This window comes from Lathamus discolor, chromosome 2, assembly GCF_037157495.1.
Source record: "Lathamus discolor isolate bLatDis1 chromosome 2, bLatDis1.hap1, whole genome shotgun sequence".
In the NCBI taxonomy this organism is placed as follows: Eukaryota; Metazoa; Chordata; class Aves; order Psittaciformes; family Psittacidae; genus Lathamus; species Lathamus discolor.
In genome coordinates this window covers 595,404-612,785 of record NC_088885.1, presented here as the reverse complement: position 1 = coordinate 612,785, position 17,382 = coordinate 595,404, and the positions used below count along the sequence as shown (strand labels likewise).

General features: G+C 39.9%; 1 protein-coding gene across 2 annotated transcripts in view; it reads right to left on the bottom strand.

The window, feature by feature from the left end:
- SEPTIN7 (septin 7) overlaps positions 1–11,557 on the bottom strand; it is a 57,352-nt gene extending 45,795 nt beyond the window's left edge. The window contains exons 1-2 of one of the 2 annotated variants that reach the window (XM_065665358.1): positions 11,495–11,557; positions 9,844–9,946 (exon numbers count right to left, since the gene is read on the bottom strand). In XM_065665358.1, the coding sequence (XP_065521430.1) occupies positions 9,844–9,853 (10 nt within the window). In that variant the 5' untranslated portion in view covers positions 9,854–9,946; positions 11,495–11,557. The remainder of the gene's footprint in view (positions 1–9,843; positions 9,947–11,494) is intronic. The other variant, XM_065665359.1, reaches the window with a different exon arrangement.
- Positions 11,558–17,382: the final 5,825 nt, after the last annotated feature.

Sequence of the window (17,382 nt, the reverse complement as noted above, 5' to 3'; positions counted from 1 at the left end):
TATGCAGCATCTCATCCACATGGATCTCTTAACATATAGGTGTCAACTCCTTTCTAATTAGACAGGTGTATTAAAATGTTTTGCAATTAGTTGTAGAATAAATGCTTTTACTGTTACTTGAAGCAGAAGATGGGTTTTGAGTAGAACTTAAAACAGCCCAAGTATCTGCAGAGTTCATAAATACTTCCTCTGAGTCAGTTTTGTTTCATTCAGTTAACCGAATGCTTGCCATTTGACATAAATAACCCAAAGCAGATGCCTTCACAGCCAAATAAAAGTTTGGACACTGGCCTCAGTTCAAGCCACAGTTCATGAGCTTATAAAAGTCACATCCTTTTACTTACTGTATAATTGAAATGACTGTGATAATTAAAGTTAAATTGTTGCAATTCAAGGAATACTTCAGGTTAAAATTTGTCCCCATCATCCACATCTCAACTCATTACTTTGCATTCAGTCACTAAAAATGTTTGATCATAGAAAGACATCAGTATCAGAGCTCAAGACCAACAGATAAAAGGACCAAAGTGTATAGGGCTATACTTGAAAAGCAGTAGGCATTTCATCATAAGAAAAGCCCATGAAGTTAGCTTTCCAACCACTAGACTGTGTTAGTCTATTATGTGAATTAAAGAGTGATGTGTATGACTGGATTAAGCTCTACCCATATCCCAGCAGAAACAGGCACTGATTCTTCAAAATAACCAAGAGCAGATATTTCCCTGAAGGGGAACTGGTTTAGTTTTTTAGCTTCAGCTCCTCAGGAAGAATTTGCATGCAACATATGCCCTTGAAATCATCATTCAAATGAAGGTTTTATGTATTATAGACACCCCAGATTATAAAAGAATGAAAATGGAAAAATCCCAGCACAACTTCACAGAGCCAGTGAATATAAAATGCTATTTTCATCGACACAGTAATCTACATACAGGAGCGGATTTGGTGCAGCAGCAAGCAGTGCTCTCCAAGGTGTGACTTTACTAGGGTTTCACTAAAGCTCACCAACAGACCACAGATGGCAACGCTGTGGAACATACTTGGCTTTGCTCATCCTGCTGAGGCTAACCCTGGCATTAGTCCCATCACACAGGCTTCAGGGTACATGGAAACAAGGTGGTTGGGATTTTGTTTAACACTCTTTCTCTCTACATCAGAAGACATAGTAAAGAAAATGTCCTTCAGTATGAGGGTGCTGAGGCGCTGGCACAGGGTGCCCAGAGAAGCTGTGGCTGCCCCATCCCTGGCAGTGCTCAAGGCCAGGTTGGACACAGGGGCTTGGAGCAACCTGCTCTAGTTGAAGCTGGCCCTGCCCGTGGCAGGGGGTTGGAACTGGATGAGCTTTAAGGTCCCTTCCAATCCAAACCAGACTGTGATTCTATGACTCATACTAACAAGGTTACCTTTGGGCTTTTCAAGGCAAGTAATGTCGTGCACTAAACATCTGCAAAGAGATGATATAATTTCTCCTGACTTCAGCTCTGCTGCTGAAGCAGCCCAAACCTGTGCAACCATCTCAAAGGTTTCTACAGTCCTCAAGTCTTTTGCCAGAGGTCTAGAGATACGAGATTAGAATTCTGGTGACCAAAACGGAATAATTTCAGAAGGGAAACTCCCCTAAAAAGAATTAAAATTAAACCTGAACACTATTTTATGTTGCTGACCCCTCCACAGGTCATTTAGCAGAACAACATCACACATTATCCACAAACCAACCAAGAAAACTGATGTTCAGAGTAAAGCTTGTCTTCAGCTCTCTTAAAGAGCTCCTTCTGGTATTTACTTTTGCCATCCTGCATGAACACAATGGTATTTGTACTAGAGGGTATTACATTCATTGCTCAAAGGCCTCTTTGAGACTGGCCCACTTGTCATAGAAAGCATTTTCAGACATCAATAGCTAGTAAGGAAAACAGTGAAGCACAAAATAACCGGAAACTGACAATAAACTTTCTCATACCTTAAACCAAGGGAGAACAGATGGCAAAAGAGAACTGCCGACTTCCAAGACAAACAACAAAGTTAACTTTCGGAAGACTTACAATTCCCTTTTAACTCTGTAGTGGGGGTCACAAACTTCAATGGTACCTCCTCATCAGAAAAGTCAGGTGGATGTGAAGGCAAATTAAACACAGTTTAATAGAGACACAAAGTATTTTACATCATAGGGTCTGAGGAGATACATACAGATGAAAGCTTAACTAGCTCTTTACCGAATACTGTATCACAGCAGAACCATTCAGATTTTTCATGAGCCAACTTCAGAATATTCCTGAGACTACCTCATTTGTAACAAAAATCAGATTATTCTGTAAGAATACAAATACAGCTAAATTAAAATCCTTTAATTTAATGAACCGTTGGTCTCACTGGCAACAACCAGAGCCTTGATAACAGGCATCTCCATCACAGCAGAACAGAACATTTTGTTGTATCACTGGCAAGTTAATATTTAAGGTCAAAAAATACAGGTCTTCAACGAGACTAGATCAAGGACAGCAAGTTCCAAAGCACTGGAACAAACTGAAGGTTGATGCCACTTGCTCCAAAAATACGTGATTCCCTACCATGCTTCTGAATATAAAGCACAGTATTTCTACCTTGAAGGACAGAAGACCTGGGCAATGTGGGTCAAGGCAGTAATAACAATCATCACCCACGTGTGTGTGCAATGAAGCCCTTTTGCTGCTCCATGCCATTCCAGCTTATCCAGTGTCCCCACCTCTTTAGCTGATAATCGTATTTTTCAGCAGTGGTTTGTTTCACAGTTCTTCATCTTCACCCAATGCTTATGCTGCAATGTGCTCCACAAACACCCAGCAACTGCTTTCAGACTACTGAATTTGCAGGGTTTTCACTGGCTTAAAGCCTCATCAGTGATGGAGATCAGTATTTCAGTGATACAAAGCCAGAATTGCCTGTGAAACTGGGAGATCGGCACCCTCCAAAAAGCTTTCACTTCAAGCTTAATGTAGGGAAGGAACTACATTGAATAGTATCATTACACACTTAACACAGCTTATATCAACACTGACAGAAATTTAGCACCATTCCAAGACAGAGTGTAAGGGCTCTTCCATTTGTGGTCTTGGTATGCATGACAAAACTACCTACAGTGAATAACTGGGATGGAAGTAAAGGCTGACAGAAACTCAGACAGAAAAACTAGCTTGATTAAACAGCTTCGCCTCCACCTGCTGAGAAGTTTAAATATGCTGACTTAGGCATCATAATACGGTGACTGGAAAAAACATCAGACTACACCAGAAAACAAATGAGAAAACTCTTCTTTGAAGATGTTCATTTGCATTAATAAAAGAAATTCCAGACAGGAATATGGTATCAACTCTAACTTGCCACTAAATCTGTTCAGAAGCTCAACAGAAAACATCCAAAACCCAGAACAATGTAACCATCCTACATACAGAAAATCACAGGGAAAAAGAAGCAAATCTAACAGCTTCAAATGGATTCACAGTGAGATCTGAACTACTGCAAAATCAGCCAAAGGGAAAACACACTCATTGACTCAGAAGAGTCACAATTAATGGGTCACAGTGGCTTTAGTACAATTAGAGATATAGACCACAAATACTCCATCCAAGAATATCACTTTGGTTGCAGTAGTCACCTACTCATTCATGAGGCTGTCTGCATCTCTTCATGCAGCAGGCAAGCCTGACATTTTCAGCCAACAGAAAGAAAGAACCAGGTTTCAACTCCTACAGTATATTTATCAACACAAAAACCTGATTTCTACTTTGAATTTTACTCTAGGCTTGTAGAAAGATTGCCCCAAAACAGTCCTGCAGTAAACTGGCACCTGATCGTCCAAGGCTAAGGAACTAGAAACAGCAGCAGTGACTTCTAACAAGTCGCTGCTTACAAGATGAACAACATTTAGCTCACACCCTACTCATGCACCACGACAGCTCAGGACAATTGTTGACTTTTGAAGGCAGAATCAAAAACCTGTTTTAGCCACCTGATAACCACTTTAGCAAGTAAAACATATCCATTAGTTAGGTACCTTCTCTAAGATGTGGTTAAGTTCACACATTATATTGAACATCATCACATCTGAGCATCCCTGGCAGTGTTCAAGCCCAGGATGGATGAGTTTTGGAACAAATGGTCTAATGGAAGGTGGGAAGGTGCTGGAACTAAAGAAGCTTTAAAAGGTCCCTTCCAATCAAACCATTCCATGATTCTATGAAAACCAGAACATCATGCAGTGACTAATTATTCTAATATAAAACAAAAAGAAAAGCCAACAGATTATTAATTTCAGTTAAACTGCGACCTACAAACCTGTCACCAACAGGAACAAGAACCAGGCTCCAACACTGATCTCACCATAGTGAGCAAGCATACTGTAACAGATTAAATACCAGTAGAGTAAGTGTGTGTTTGTGTCAATGTGTGCACACATTTACATGCAAGTTCAGCAAGCACATTTTTATCTAGGAATCAAATGAAACCCTGGTAAGGCAGGGTAAGAAAAACCACCCAGAGCAATAAGATTTATGCAGTTAGAAATACAGCAAAAGTTCCAGCTGGCCTGAAGACAGCTAATACCATGACAAGATTAATTATGTAGGCAAGCATGCAAAACTCCACACAGCTTAAAAAAGAGACAGTGAAGATGACACCTACACAGTGCAGAGCACAGTATCTCATGAGATGGTTTTCATGAAATTCCCTGAATACATCTATTAGAGAACCAGTTTTAAATACAGAGGGATGTAAAAGAATTCATATTATTTGTTATGAGACTGTCATGAAACTGATATATGAAATAGAAAAATGTTTTCGACAGAATCATCGCTTGTTTAAAAAAATAAAGCCCAATTACGTTACAGGCAGATTTTGCCAGATTATGGGTTTGCAACCATACACTGAGGGAGAAGGCTCTTCCCTCAAAAACCTTTGGCAGGAACAAAGAACTTTCATAGATAAATTAGGCTCTGACCAAAATGCAGTTCAGTTGAGTTTCAATCCAAAAATCACCAAAGCTTTACAAAAACTTTCCTTAATCTTTCTAAGCAATATTTTAATATAATAATACAAGGTACATAAGGTTAGCTGTTAGAACTCAAGATTTGTATGACAACAGACATCTAGCAAGAGAGCACAGAATCATGGAATGGTCTGGGTTGGAATGGACCTTAAACCTCATCCAGTTCCAACCCCTTGGCACTGGCAGGGACACCTTCCACTAGAGCAGTTTGATGAAAATGAAGGGGGTGATTCTAATCAGAACATGATCCATCACCAGGAGACACCAGTATCAAACCAGGTCAAGTTTTCTTCAGTGAACAGTAAAAGCATTTTCAAGTCAGAATGTGCTTTTTGTTTAACATAGCTTCCCAGTCTTGCAAAATACAGCCCTCTCCTTGGCATCCATGCCAAACAACCATGTTTGGCCAAAGCATTTGAGTGCCTGTATAATTACAAATGAAACACTATGACAATACTAAAGCATGATTTTTTGCTTTAAGTTGTAATCTGCAGGTGATCTACAAGGCTAAAGCAACAATTGGAAAACAAACCAGACAATTTATTATAGGAGAGGTTTCAAAACAGCTTTTTCAGAATCAAAGCTAGCAAAGAGTTGCTCACAAATAGGAGCTGTGTAGGAAGGTCCTCTAGAAAGTCACTTGACTGTGTTTTACACTTTGCAAATCAGATGAATTTTAAACAAATAAATACATAAACTTTAAGAGTCCAACCTCTGAGAAAGCTCACGAAGCCCAAACACCTTCAAGTACACAGCTCTAGGAAAAGCCACCCTAAATAGTTATTTTTAAGTACATAAAGTCTACAGGAGAAAAGAATTTTTAGAAATGACAGCTTGGCATCCACTTGGGTGTTGGTTCAAATCCCACGTTACCAGCGTCATTCCAATACAAGGACAAAAGAGGGATTTCCTGATTCAGCGTTTGGAAAAGAGACGCTGAAAAGCAACTCTGTTCCACACCTCATTACACTGAAACAAAGAGAAAAACACACCCTCTACTTCAGCAAGTGTAACTACATTAATAAACAGACACAGATAACAGTGTCACAATTAAGCCTTTCCTTAACTGTGAGCTAGTAACTGTGGAAGTATTCCTGCTGGAAGTTCTCTTTTCTGAAGCATCTGCCTTCAGCATATAATTTCCTCCAAAAAGCCTCTACAGCAGAGATATCCAGAGAATACATTTTGGATTTCAAACAGACCAAATATTTATGTCGGGTTCTCAAGTGTTTTGACAACTACCTTATACTTTAAGAGATTACAGAAGGTTATGAAGGAAGCAGCCTATGAGGCCAACTTGACATTTTTTTCCCACTGGTGAGCTTTTGTATTTCAGATCAGTTGCTTTAAACCATGATTTAAAAGTCTTCTTATGAAAGCATCAAGAACGAAACTCAGCTTAACATGTACTTCTGCCTACTTTATATCTTACCCTTGGAGGAGGAGCTTGTTAGTTTTTACTCTACAAAACCAAGCTATTTCAGGAGCAGCGTGGTTTCAACAACTGATGAGCCTTCTGGAATAGGATTCATACAAAATTCATTGTCTCAACAAAGATTTTAAAGACAAATTGATGTTCAGTGACAACTGTTCAATAAGGAAAAGAAAGGGTTATCTCGGGTCTTCAGGTTCTTACGGGAAGTTTAAAAATACTACTAAAAGGAACCATACAACCTAGAGAAAACAAATACAGTTAATGAGATAGAAACGTTAAACTGTTCATCATGGCTAAACATTATGGAGTAACTCCAGTTACTGTCTAAAGGTTAACTTTTCAATGGTTCTTAAAATATTAAACATAAAAAGGATATTTTAACATCAACTTTTTATATTCGTGCGTGTGTAGCTCACAAATACTTCACCTGTTAGTTACATTTAATGTACCAGAACACCCAGAAATTAGCAAATGTTTACAGGAAAGACTTCACTAGCATTAAGCCTCAAATACAGCAACCTCACTGAGCTCTGCCTTCAAGAGCAAGCCCCACATGACTGCAAGGAGCCACTTCCAAAGCAATGCCCTCAGCCAGCTCAGAGAAGGAACCCATGTACCCTGAACCTGCTCCAGGCTATTTAACAACTACTTGGCCTTCTGCAGACCCAGATTTAAAAGCCCTCTCTCTCCAACTCCACTGGCACAAGAGAAGGCAGGAAGCCACCACACACTGCTATGGGCAGCCTCATCAGCTCCAGGGCAAAGACAGTAACTCAACAGCCTGGGGATAAGTATTTTATTGAATTCTGCAAAACTGACCTATCCCCCTGCAAAAATGCTGACTGGAAACACTGTCAGATCTGCTGGATGCTGTACTTACTGCTTCCTCAGAGACAAATATCACGCATAGTTAAACTGAAAACTGAGCTGTTTTTACAGCAGTCACTACAGCTGTACAACTGCACTGGCCAGCCCCCCTCAACAGGCTGATCTGCTGACTTTCTAGACTGTGTATTTCAAGACCAAGAAGCCAGGTAGCCAGGTATCATGCTATGCAGATCTATTAAGTTTAACTGATTATTCCAGACTAAACAGACAACTGGAAAACAGTTTCTATACAAACGCATAGCTGGAACATCAAGCCTCACAGATGCCTGAAAACAGCTGGGCAGAGATCCCAGATCCCAAACATTATTTGTTTTCTTCCTTATACCTATTTAGCAGCTACAAGCATTGTTTTTCCTAGTTTTTCATTTCAGAACAAACAGGTGCCTATAAATAAAGCAGACAAGCACTTGTGCAGTAAAAAGCAGCCATGCATGCATGACTCTTGGTAGTAGAAAGAGCAAGGGAATACTTTAGATTACCTCCAAGTGATGATACTTTCAGTATTCTTACTCAGCCAGCTCTCACCATAGACAGATGAGCATTACATTCTGAAGTTTTAACTTTTAATAACTAGATTATAAATAATTCAATTTACTATTACAGAACTGTATCACAACATCAGCTAAAGACCTCAACCCAAGTCAAAGCACACCATCTCCAAAGATGAACACAGCAACAATTACAATTCTAAGAATCTAACTGCACATTACATTACAATATTGACCAACCAGTGACCAGTAATACACAAAGTATTCCATCTTCTTACTTAAAATACACATATTTTTTCAGGGCATATTATTATCAGACACATCACTTGTAAATAACATAATTTCTCCCTCTCATTCCTCTTCAGGTGTTACAGTACTAAAAGATCAGCCACCATTTGGGTTAAATACTCACTTTCAAGTATCTGACTTGTATACTTGGGGGAGCAGAAGGAGACAATTAGATGTATTTATAAAACTGCTGCCAACCCCCCAGTAATTTCCAGACAATCATACGAAATCCTATACAAATGTATTAAGTCTCAGTAGTACGTAAAATAGTGTTAAAAGTAAAACTGGTAACAAAATTTTCTGGTAAACAACTCATTTTTAATCTAATTTTGGACCAACTTTTCCTCTCAACAGTGACCATTTTCTACAGTTCTCCTATGTGCAACTGCATTAGGCTGAACTACAGGCAAACTTAAGAACACCAAGGTAATGTCACACACTTCCTCCAGTTCTAATACATCACTACATCTACTGCTTCTGCTTTAAGTGACTTGGTTTTTGTGAGAATGAAACTTGGAAGTACAAATTATACCCCACTGTGGAATAATACTGAATGAAGACAGCTTCCTCCCTCCATCCTCCCTTTTTCCTGTAGGCAGCAGAAAATTAAATTTTATTTAAGGTTATATACAGATTTACAGCAAAAAATGAATTCTGTACTTGGATTCTGGATTACAAAAGACCTGTAAGCAAGTCCCCAAAGAAAAAAGCAACCTCAGATTCTAAAATTCTAATTCACTTTTTAATCTAAAGAAAACTAAAGTGACCTGAAATGAGTTTTCACCAATTTGACCTTGATTTCTAGCTCCGTCAATGATACTATTATGTTACAAGTTACATATACATGACTGCACAAGACATCCATGATTATAAACCAGAGCATTATCAAGCTAATCAAATTACAAAAGACCATGGTAGACAGCACCAAAGAGAGAGATGGCTACTATAAAACATTTATTATTATTATTGTTATTACTTTAATCACTGTACATCAAAACCAGGTCACATATCTAGTATATGCACGTATGCACTCAACCTTAGCAACAGCCTACTATCATACAAGTACTCAAACAATGGAGAAAAAAAAAAGCAATCTGACGTCCTAGCAGGAGAGCAGTCATTTTGGGTCATCACTGAAGCCTAAATGAACTGCTCTGCACGGCATTATCCATTCATCCTAACGAGAACTTCCCATTCCCTGTAGTCCATAGGGAACGTACTGTTTACATTTGATTTTCTTTACAACCATACAAACTAGGAAGGTCTGTTTAAATTAAAGCTTTGATTTTGTAGCATAGTTTTGTGGCCACAGAAGTGCAGGACATACAGGATCCTGCTGCCTGGTTATGTACAAGTAAAGGTTCCAACGTTACTTTTGGATGCCAGTTTGCCTTGTTGCACTCAACTGTAAAAGCAGTTCTACTGTTTTCTTCAACTGAAAATCCAAGTTCAAATTATTTCTATTCTGTCATACTTGCAAGTCACATTTTAGACTAGATCCACACCACTTTTTCCTTAGATTGTATGAACTACACAGTTCTCTTTCTTTATTCTCCTCATCTACTTGCATCCTGGACAACACATTCTTTTTAGCCACTCCAGATTTAACAGCCTAGAAGGCGTATTTTCTCATAAGACCATACAAAAACCATATATCAATCAGCACCACAGCTTAAGAACTATGTTAATATACTTTTAGCAATCTCCACTTAAAACAAACTTACCTACTACCATGAGTGTGAATTCAAATCCTCTCTTCACAGACTTGCGGTAAACTTGATTTGGAAGATTTGCAAACCCCACATATCCTTCAAGGTTCTTCTGTTGCTATGGCAAGAGACATACAGAAAACTTAAAAGAGAAGCTTGTAACTTCTTCCTTTGCTTCCATTAGTTATTTAAACATTCACAAGAACAAACAGGTTAGAATAAAATCAACTTTGTTTCCATGCCCATCTGAAATACAGGCAACTAGTACAATTGTAGCTTTCTTGTACTCCCAAGGGTCATGGTGGTAATGCCCCAATATGATGGGGAATAACATGATTTTCTTTACTTCTGGGTGGCACAACTGAAGGCCTTCATGTTAAATCCAGATCTACACTAATGCAGCATGCACTTCAATGAGCCTGCCACAGAAGCAAAACTTCAGTTCCCTTGTACAGTGAAGAAGTTATTCAAAATACTGCCTACTATGAAGAGTGAGAATTCTGGATGTTAGCCATTACTGCTTCTCACCACATTAATGAAAACATTAAGGAGCTTAAAATGCCTCTTCCTCACTGTGCTAAACCTGGTGATCCTGCAGAGATTGGCCATGCTACTTTTAAACTGCTCTTCCAGCAGAATCCTAGAAATATGTTTGATATCACAGCAGGTCCATGGATTGTCTTATGAGACAAGACAGTTTAGTTCTTTTAGAGAGAAGCTGAAAATGCTTTTGGAGACAACTGTCTATTTAAAGCAACAGAGGTACTGCTTCTCTCGGAGTGATAGTTTCAGCCATAATATATAACTTAGTAACTACTAAGGACATGCAATCGCTACCCATCCTACCAGATGTAAAAGATCTAATCACCATCAGTCACTCTGCATCTTTTAATGCCTACATACCTTTTAATCTATATCATGCTTACCAGAAACAACTCATCCTCTCACTAAAATCTAGGTAACACATCTTTTGCTTAAAAGAGTAGGCTGACATGTAATTCTCATTTTAAATTCGTTTTATGTCTCTTCCACTTCATATATATCTCCACATTTAGGATAGTTCTACAACTAAGAACTTGAAGAACAGAGTATGAAATGCTAAACAAGAATAGATGGCAACTTTCAAGTTGTTTCCTCTGTTAAGTAGGTCTACAGCATTTACATGGCCAATTTTGGATAATGAAATGACAAATATTACTAACTAGAAATACCTATCAAGTGTTACACTTGATATAATGCTACATTTAGTGTATTTAGCATTTAATACTCCATAGGAAAAAGCCTTTTCAAAACCTGAAGTTGGATGCCAGATTCCGATTTCCAATATACCAATACCAACTGAAATGGAAGCCTTCAACATACTCATTTATAAGCGGCTGAATTTGTTCATAATTTGCTACTTCTAAAAAGACCAAAACAATCCAGCAATTGAGTTTCTTAAATTCCTCCAACAGCTTTTCAAAGAAGTTACTTATTACTTTTGTTGTGGAAGCACTGACTTCCACTGCATTGATCATTGTACCAGGTGAGATCTCATGTTTCTGACACTTACAATAGCTTCCCCTTAACTTTTACCCCTTCTTGATTTTCAACCAGCTCCTACTAAGCTAATGCTTGTTCTATATCCGCAACAGCTGTAATACATATTTATCAACATAATACTTACAGCTACTTTGTAAATAACACGTTTCCACCATTTTCAGCGTGGAGGGTCCAGAAGTAGTCCAGTAAAACAATGAATTTGAGCCATTGCAGCAACAAGTCCACAGAGATATAGCAACAATCCAGAAAAAGAAACAGGGGTGGCATGGGGAGAGAAAGAAAAGGAGAGAACAAGTTACTTACATTTGACCAGTTACCCACAATACTTTCCATCTAACATGCTTAGCATACAGTGGTTTAGGCAACCTTAGTTTAGTTGGCTTTGTATACACGACAGCTTTATTTCACAGTATTACATAATATGACCTCCATGCACTTAATGATCAATACAGGTAGTTATTCAATAGTTCTGACTAGTTATTCAGAGTGTTTCTAGTTCACCATACACTATCTGAACCTTAACAGGTTCAAAGATATTTATTTTCTTCAGAGATGTTCAATGGTACATGTAATCTCATTTTGCCACACTACCACATGGTATTTTTGAGTGGAAAAGGTACACACATCAAAGTCATCATCATCATAAATGTCTCTCAGGATTCTGCATTTCCATCCCACTTTATACATTCAATGATCAGTGTCAATTCCCTTCATTTGCAACACTGAGCATTAGGGAACTGCTACAAATTTTGATGTAACTGTCTTGGTTGAACAGCCAGGAGACAAAGAACAAATTAGGGGGCACAAGTGAAGAGTCCATTCAGTATCACCTAACTCTATGCATGACAACACTAGTCCTTCAATGTGGCATTTAAAAAGCACAGAAAATCAGCTCCAGTCCCTCTCTGCACCCTGAAGTAAAGTAACAAGACACTCCGTGTAGCTCTGGGAGGAGGACAAATGCAGCAGAACTGGAGCAAGCTGTACAGGCTAGAATATAACTAATACTGCAGATTCTGTAGCAGTACAAAACATAGAATCATGGAATGGCTTGGGTTGGAAAGGACGTTAAAACTCCTGCAGTTCTAGCCCCCCTGCCACAGGCAAGGACACTATGAACATGTTTGTCCTTTCACTATTCAAACTAAAAGCCTCTTCTGAGTCAGTATCTGCTATAACCTGCATGGGAGAAGTCTAGTAGTGACAGAGAAGAAATCACCACTTCTATTTCCTCAAAGAGCAGAAACCTATTAAAAGCCTTTTTTTAGAGTAAGACAAGTTGGATTCCAAGTGTGAACCTAGGGTCTTGCCTACATTAGAAAAAATTAAAACTATTCTCATAAAGGATGCAAAAAAAGGAAATCCTTTCAGTGCATGACCACAATTAGGAAATTAGGATCTCTTTCAGTCTCTAGGTACAAGCTGATGAAATCGATACTCAATAATGTCTATCACTGACCAACCGAATGCACTTTCAGTCCAACTGTTGCTCAAAATCTCTCCGGGCATAGTGAATGAGCATAGGCAAAGAGGGAGCTTTAGACTCTCTCTTTTCCTGTGCCAGACACTTTTGAGTTGATTAAAAGACAGTGCTGAAACACATGTGATGTCTAGGTGCAAAAAGATTCTGAACTATAAAGATCAGAAAGAGCAGACAGCAGAGTCCATCTGTTGAGCTACAGGCAGCATGTCCAGAGGGAAAGCAGAAAACTGAAGAACAACATAGGATGTAGCAGACACACTAACAAACTTTAACTTGCCAGCCTTTAGAGCCAGTGTAGAGCACAGAAGTGCATGCCTGAGGAAACCCTGCAGAGGCTGCATACAGACAGTGCTGCAGTTCTTACAGCAGGCCAAGAAATGCAAGAAAGCAAACAAGTAAAGGAAAATCACAGGATGGATTGGAAGGGACCTTAAAGCTCATCCAGCTCCAACCCCTGCCACGGGCAGGAACCCCTTCCACGGGCAGGGACCCCTTCCACTGGAGTAGCTCGCTCCAAGCCCCTGTGTCCAACCTGGCCTTGAGCACTGCCAGGGATGGGGCAGCCACAGCTTCTCTGGGCACCCTGTGCCAGCACCTCAGCACCCTCACAGGGAAGAGCTTCTGCCTAAGAGCTCAGCTCAGTCTCCCCTCGGGCAGGTTCAAGCCATTCCCCTTGGCCTGTCCCTACAGGCCCTTGTCCCAAGCCCCTCTCCAGGTTTCCTGCAACCCCTTCAGGCACTGGAGCTGCTCTCAGGTCTCCCCTTCAGGAGCCTTCTCTTGTCCAGGCTGCCCCAGCCCAGCTCTCTCCGCCTGGCTCCAGAGCAGAGCTGCTCCAGCCCACAGAATATCTTCATTGCCTCCTGTGGACTCACTCAAACAGGTTTACAACCCCCCAGAAATGGTGGGATTGTGTTCAACAGAAGGGCCTTACCTGCATTTCCCCCTCCCCTTTATGAATAGTAACAAGCTGACTCTTAGAAACGTATTAAAGACATAAGGACAAATAGAAATAAGTTCAGCTACAAATGCTTTAATTCAATGTAAATACGATCAGGCATTAACAGTAAAGAGTACACTATTGGACGGGTTCCATGCGCTGCTGTCTGCACAAGAAACATGACCAGATACTGCAGCACCACAAAAACCAGGTAGGAAGTGAGCCTTTCAGAGAAGACAGGCCTGTCTAACTTAAACATACATTAAGCATTTTACCCACATTGACTCTACAAAACACTCAGGCCAGCCACACATATCGACAATTCTAATGTAATAGTTCATCCTTCACTAGAATTAGCTAGACAATTCCTTGGAGAAAAAAATAAACTTTTTTATGTGCATTTTAAATTCAACTTAGTAGTACAATTTTAAAACCTTCCTGTTCTTTTTGTGCACTGTTGTCTTTATTCTGACTTTAAGCAGCAGCCTTGGTCTGTGTGCAGAAAGCATCCTGCAAACCATCACATAGCAACTTGCATCTAACTGAAATGACCCACTCGAAATCAAATCTGACAGTGAAGTGACCGATTATCTTCCACTCCATAAAGCAGGAGTCAAAATGACTACAGCAAGAAAGGGCACACGAGACAGGAAAGCTTGCAGAAAGAGGTCACCAAAACGGCAGCCAAAACTAGTTTCAGGCACAGCAGCAGGTCCACATCTCAACTACGCATTGCTTGGTGTGTCCATCACCACTTCTAATCATCCTTCCTTAGTCCTTGCCTTCGATTTTGCTATCATCAAGTGCTTATTCCAAACCGGTAGGAACTTTGAGGCAGTTTTAACTCACACTACTTCCATCTCCTCTGAAGTCAACTAAACCATTTTTAAGGAAACAGAAATCCTCCATAAAGCAGGTTCGTGCCTCAACCTGAAAACCATTTAAAGAGTCTTACTTAGCACCAGAAACAGAGCAGACAGAAGCCACAAAACATAGTATCAAGAAACACTCCAGTATCATGCTGGAATGTGTCTTTTAGTTCCTTTGCCACTTCTTTTCTATGTAAAGGAAATGCTGCTGTTCAACTTTTTTTTTTTCCAGTTCCTTCAGGCTCACCTTAGCATTGCATTTTCCTTCAGAACTTGCCCACGGATTGGGCAGTTAACACAAAGACTCAGCAGGTGGTGATAAATTATGGTTTATAGGTTATCTATTAAAACCAAACAAAATCCAGACCAACTGATTACAAGCAAGACATTGAGGTGCTGGAGCGGGGCCAGAGAAGGGCAACGAGGCTGGTGCAGGGCCTGGAGCAAAAGTGTGATGGGGAATGGCTGAGGGACCTGGAGAAGAGAAGGCTCATGGAGACCTTTTCGCTCCCTACAACTGCCTGACAGGAGGATGGAGCCAGGAGGGGCTGGGCTCTGCTCCCAAGGAACAAGGGATGGGACAAGAAGAAACAGCCTCAAGCTGCACCAGGGCAGGTTTAGATGGAGCTGAGGAACAATTCCTGCCCCAGAGGGTGCTCAGGCACTGGAACAGGCAGTGCTGGAGCCACCGTCCCTGGAAGTGTTCACACAACGTGGAGATGAGGCCCTCAGTGGCATGGATTAGTGGTGGCCTTGACAGTGCTGGGGAATGGCTGGACTTGATCAGAATATCTCAAGTTGCAAGGGACCGTAAGGATCATCGAGTCTAACTCCCTGCTCCACCTAAAACTCACAATACTTAAGTACCAAGTACCACTCCATTTAAACTACCTTAAAGGTCTTTCCCAACCTAGTTGATTCCATGATTCCCTCCCTCACACCAAGTCTCTGTGGGAAGCAGCAGCAACAGGAAGTGCATCTCACATCTGCCCAAGCACAGGAGAGAAATTGTCAGGAAGAATCCAACTGGCAGTATTCCAACTGCGGGATGCTGGGAAAAGCATTTGCAGGTGCGCACTCTGTGCTCCTTTCTGTTCTATGCCTTGAATAGCAACAGAAGTGAACTTGCCACTGGATACTATATCCCAGCCTCCTCATCGAGCAGCTGTAAGGATGGCAATACAAGAAATAGTATTTTTAGCCTAAAGGGCTCCTATCAAATCTAGAAAAATTTCTTGCACATGTAGGTGCAGAAATGCTAATGAGAGGTGAGTCACTCATGCAGAAATACTCAAGTATGTTCAACACACTCTAAGTGAAGCATGTTCCTCTTAAAACCATGAGAGGAATTACAGTACTTCACCTCTGCTGCTTCTGTTAACATGAGGCATTCTCATTTAAAGTAACTGGGATGAAGGGCTTTTACCAGATATTTCTGTATGGTGGATGCAAGTCATTTCCATATGGAAGCCATCTGTTTTTCTGGATATTCTCTTATTATCCTATACTGGTTTCTATGCTGAACACCTCAAGCTCTGACTTATAGAAGCCTTCAAAAGCTTTGTAGGTTTCACCATGACAAACATTTTGAGCTACAATTTGAAGAGACACGTCCATGTCACTGGTCTTTTAAAGTTCGTTGTATTTTTGTGCTGTAGAAAATTAGCCCAAGTACTTCTGAAAGCACCAACCCTTGTGTCTCAGGCAAGCAACTTCTTTGGAACAAATAAACTATATCTTGAGGCTTTGATCATCAACAAGCTGTTACCAACTAATATTTTAAAACCTATTTTTGTGGGGGGAAAAAGCAGCATATTGGTAGCTCAAAGTTAAGTCACTGTATTTTTTAATCATTTGAAGCAGTTCAGGTATTTTCCCCCAACATTCACCTCCCCCCATGACAGCATATTTTCTTGACAATAAAACACAGAGGTTAAGACTTCCAATTACAACCTGAATTTTCAGCATACTCTGAAATCATGTTTATTTCTGTTTCAATACTTCTACTCCAGGGTTCAAAGACAACCAGGAGAGGTCCTTAAGGATACTATTAAATTACCAATACTTAAAGGATTTTACTTTTAACTACTTCTACCCTGAGTTGTTCTGTATTTAGAATATAAAGAACTCCTGTGAGACCAAGAAGATAAAAAAAGATGTAGGTGCTATTTTAAAGAATTATGCCAATAAAAACTTCTCCATGTCTTAAACAGTTTAACACACAGCTGGCTGGCTGTATTGGTTTTAATTGTCTGTATTTTTAAGGCAGAGAGGTACCACAGAAAGATAGCTCTCATTATTATTAATGTGTAAGAAGATAGTAAGTAAAGTTCCAGATTGTTTTCCCACATGTTGCAAAGGCAACTTATACAAAACAATGATCCATACTGATAACAAAATTGTCCATACTGATGATAAATTGTATCAGCCAGGTTAAATATTAAGACTGTTACAATATATAACTGTTACAATTACCACTCATCTGTAGCATAAGTCAGCAGTTCAAAAACCTAAATTCTGATTTCATTTATTCCATGTCAAGGAATTAATCTTTAACTTGGCATTTACTGCATATGTTTTTCAAAGAGAAGGCAACCGATTTGAGAGCACCCAGCACACCAGTGGTCCAACTACCCTGGATAACAAAGCTAAAACTGCAAGGACTGAAGCCACAGCTCAGTAGCGCACATCCCAGTGATCCACAGCACCAGTTTCTCATTTTC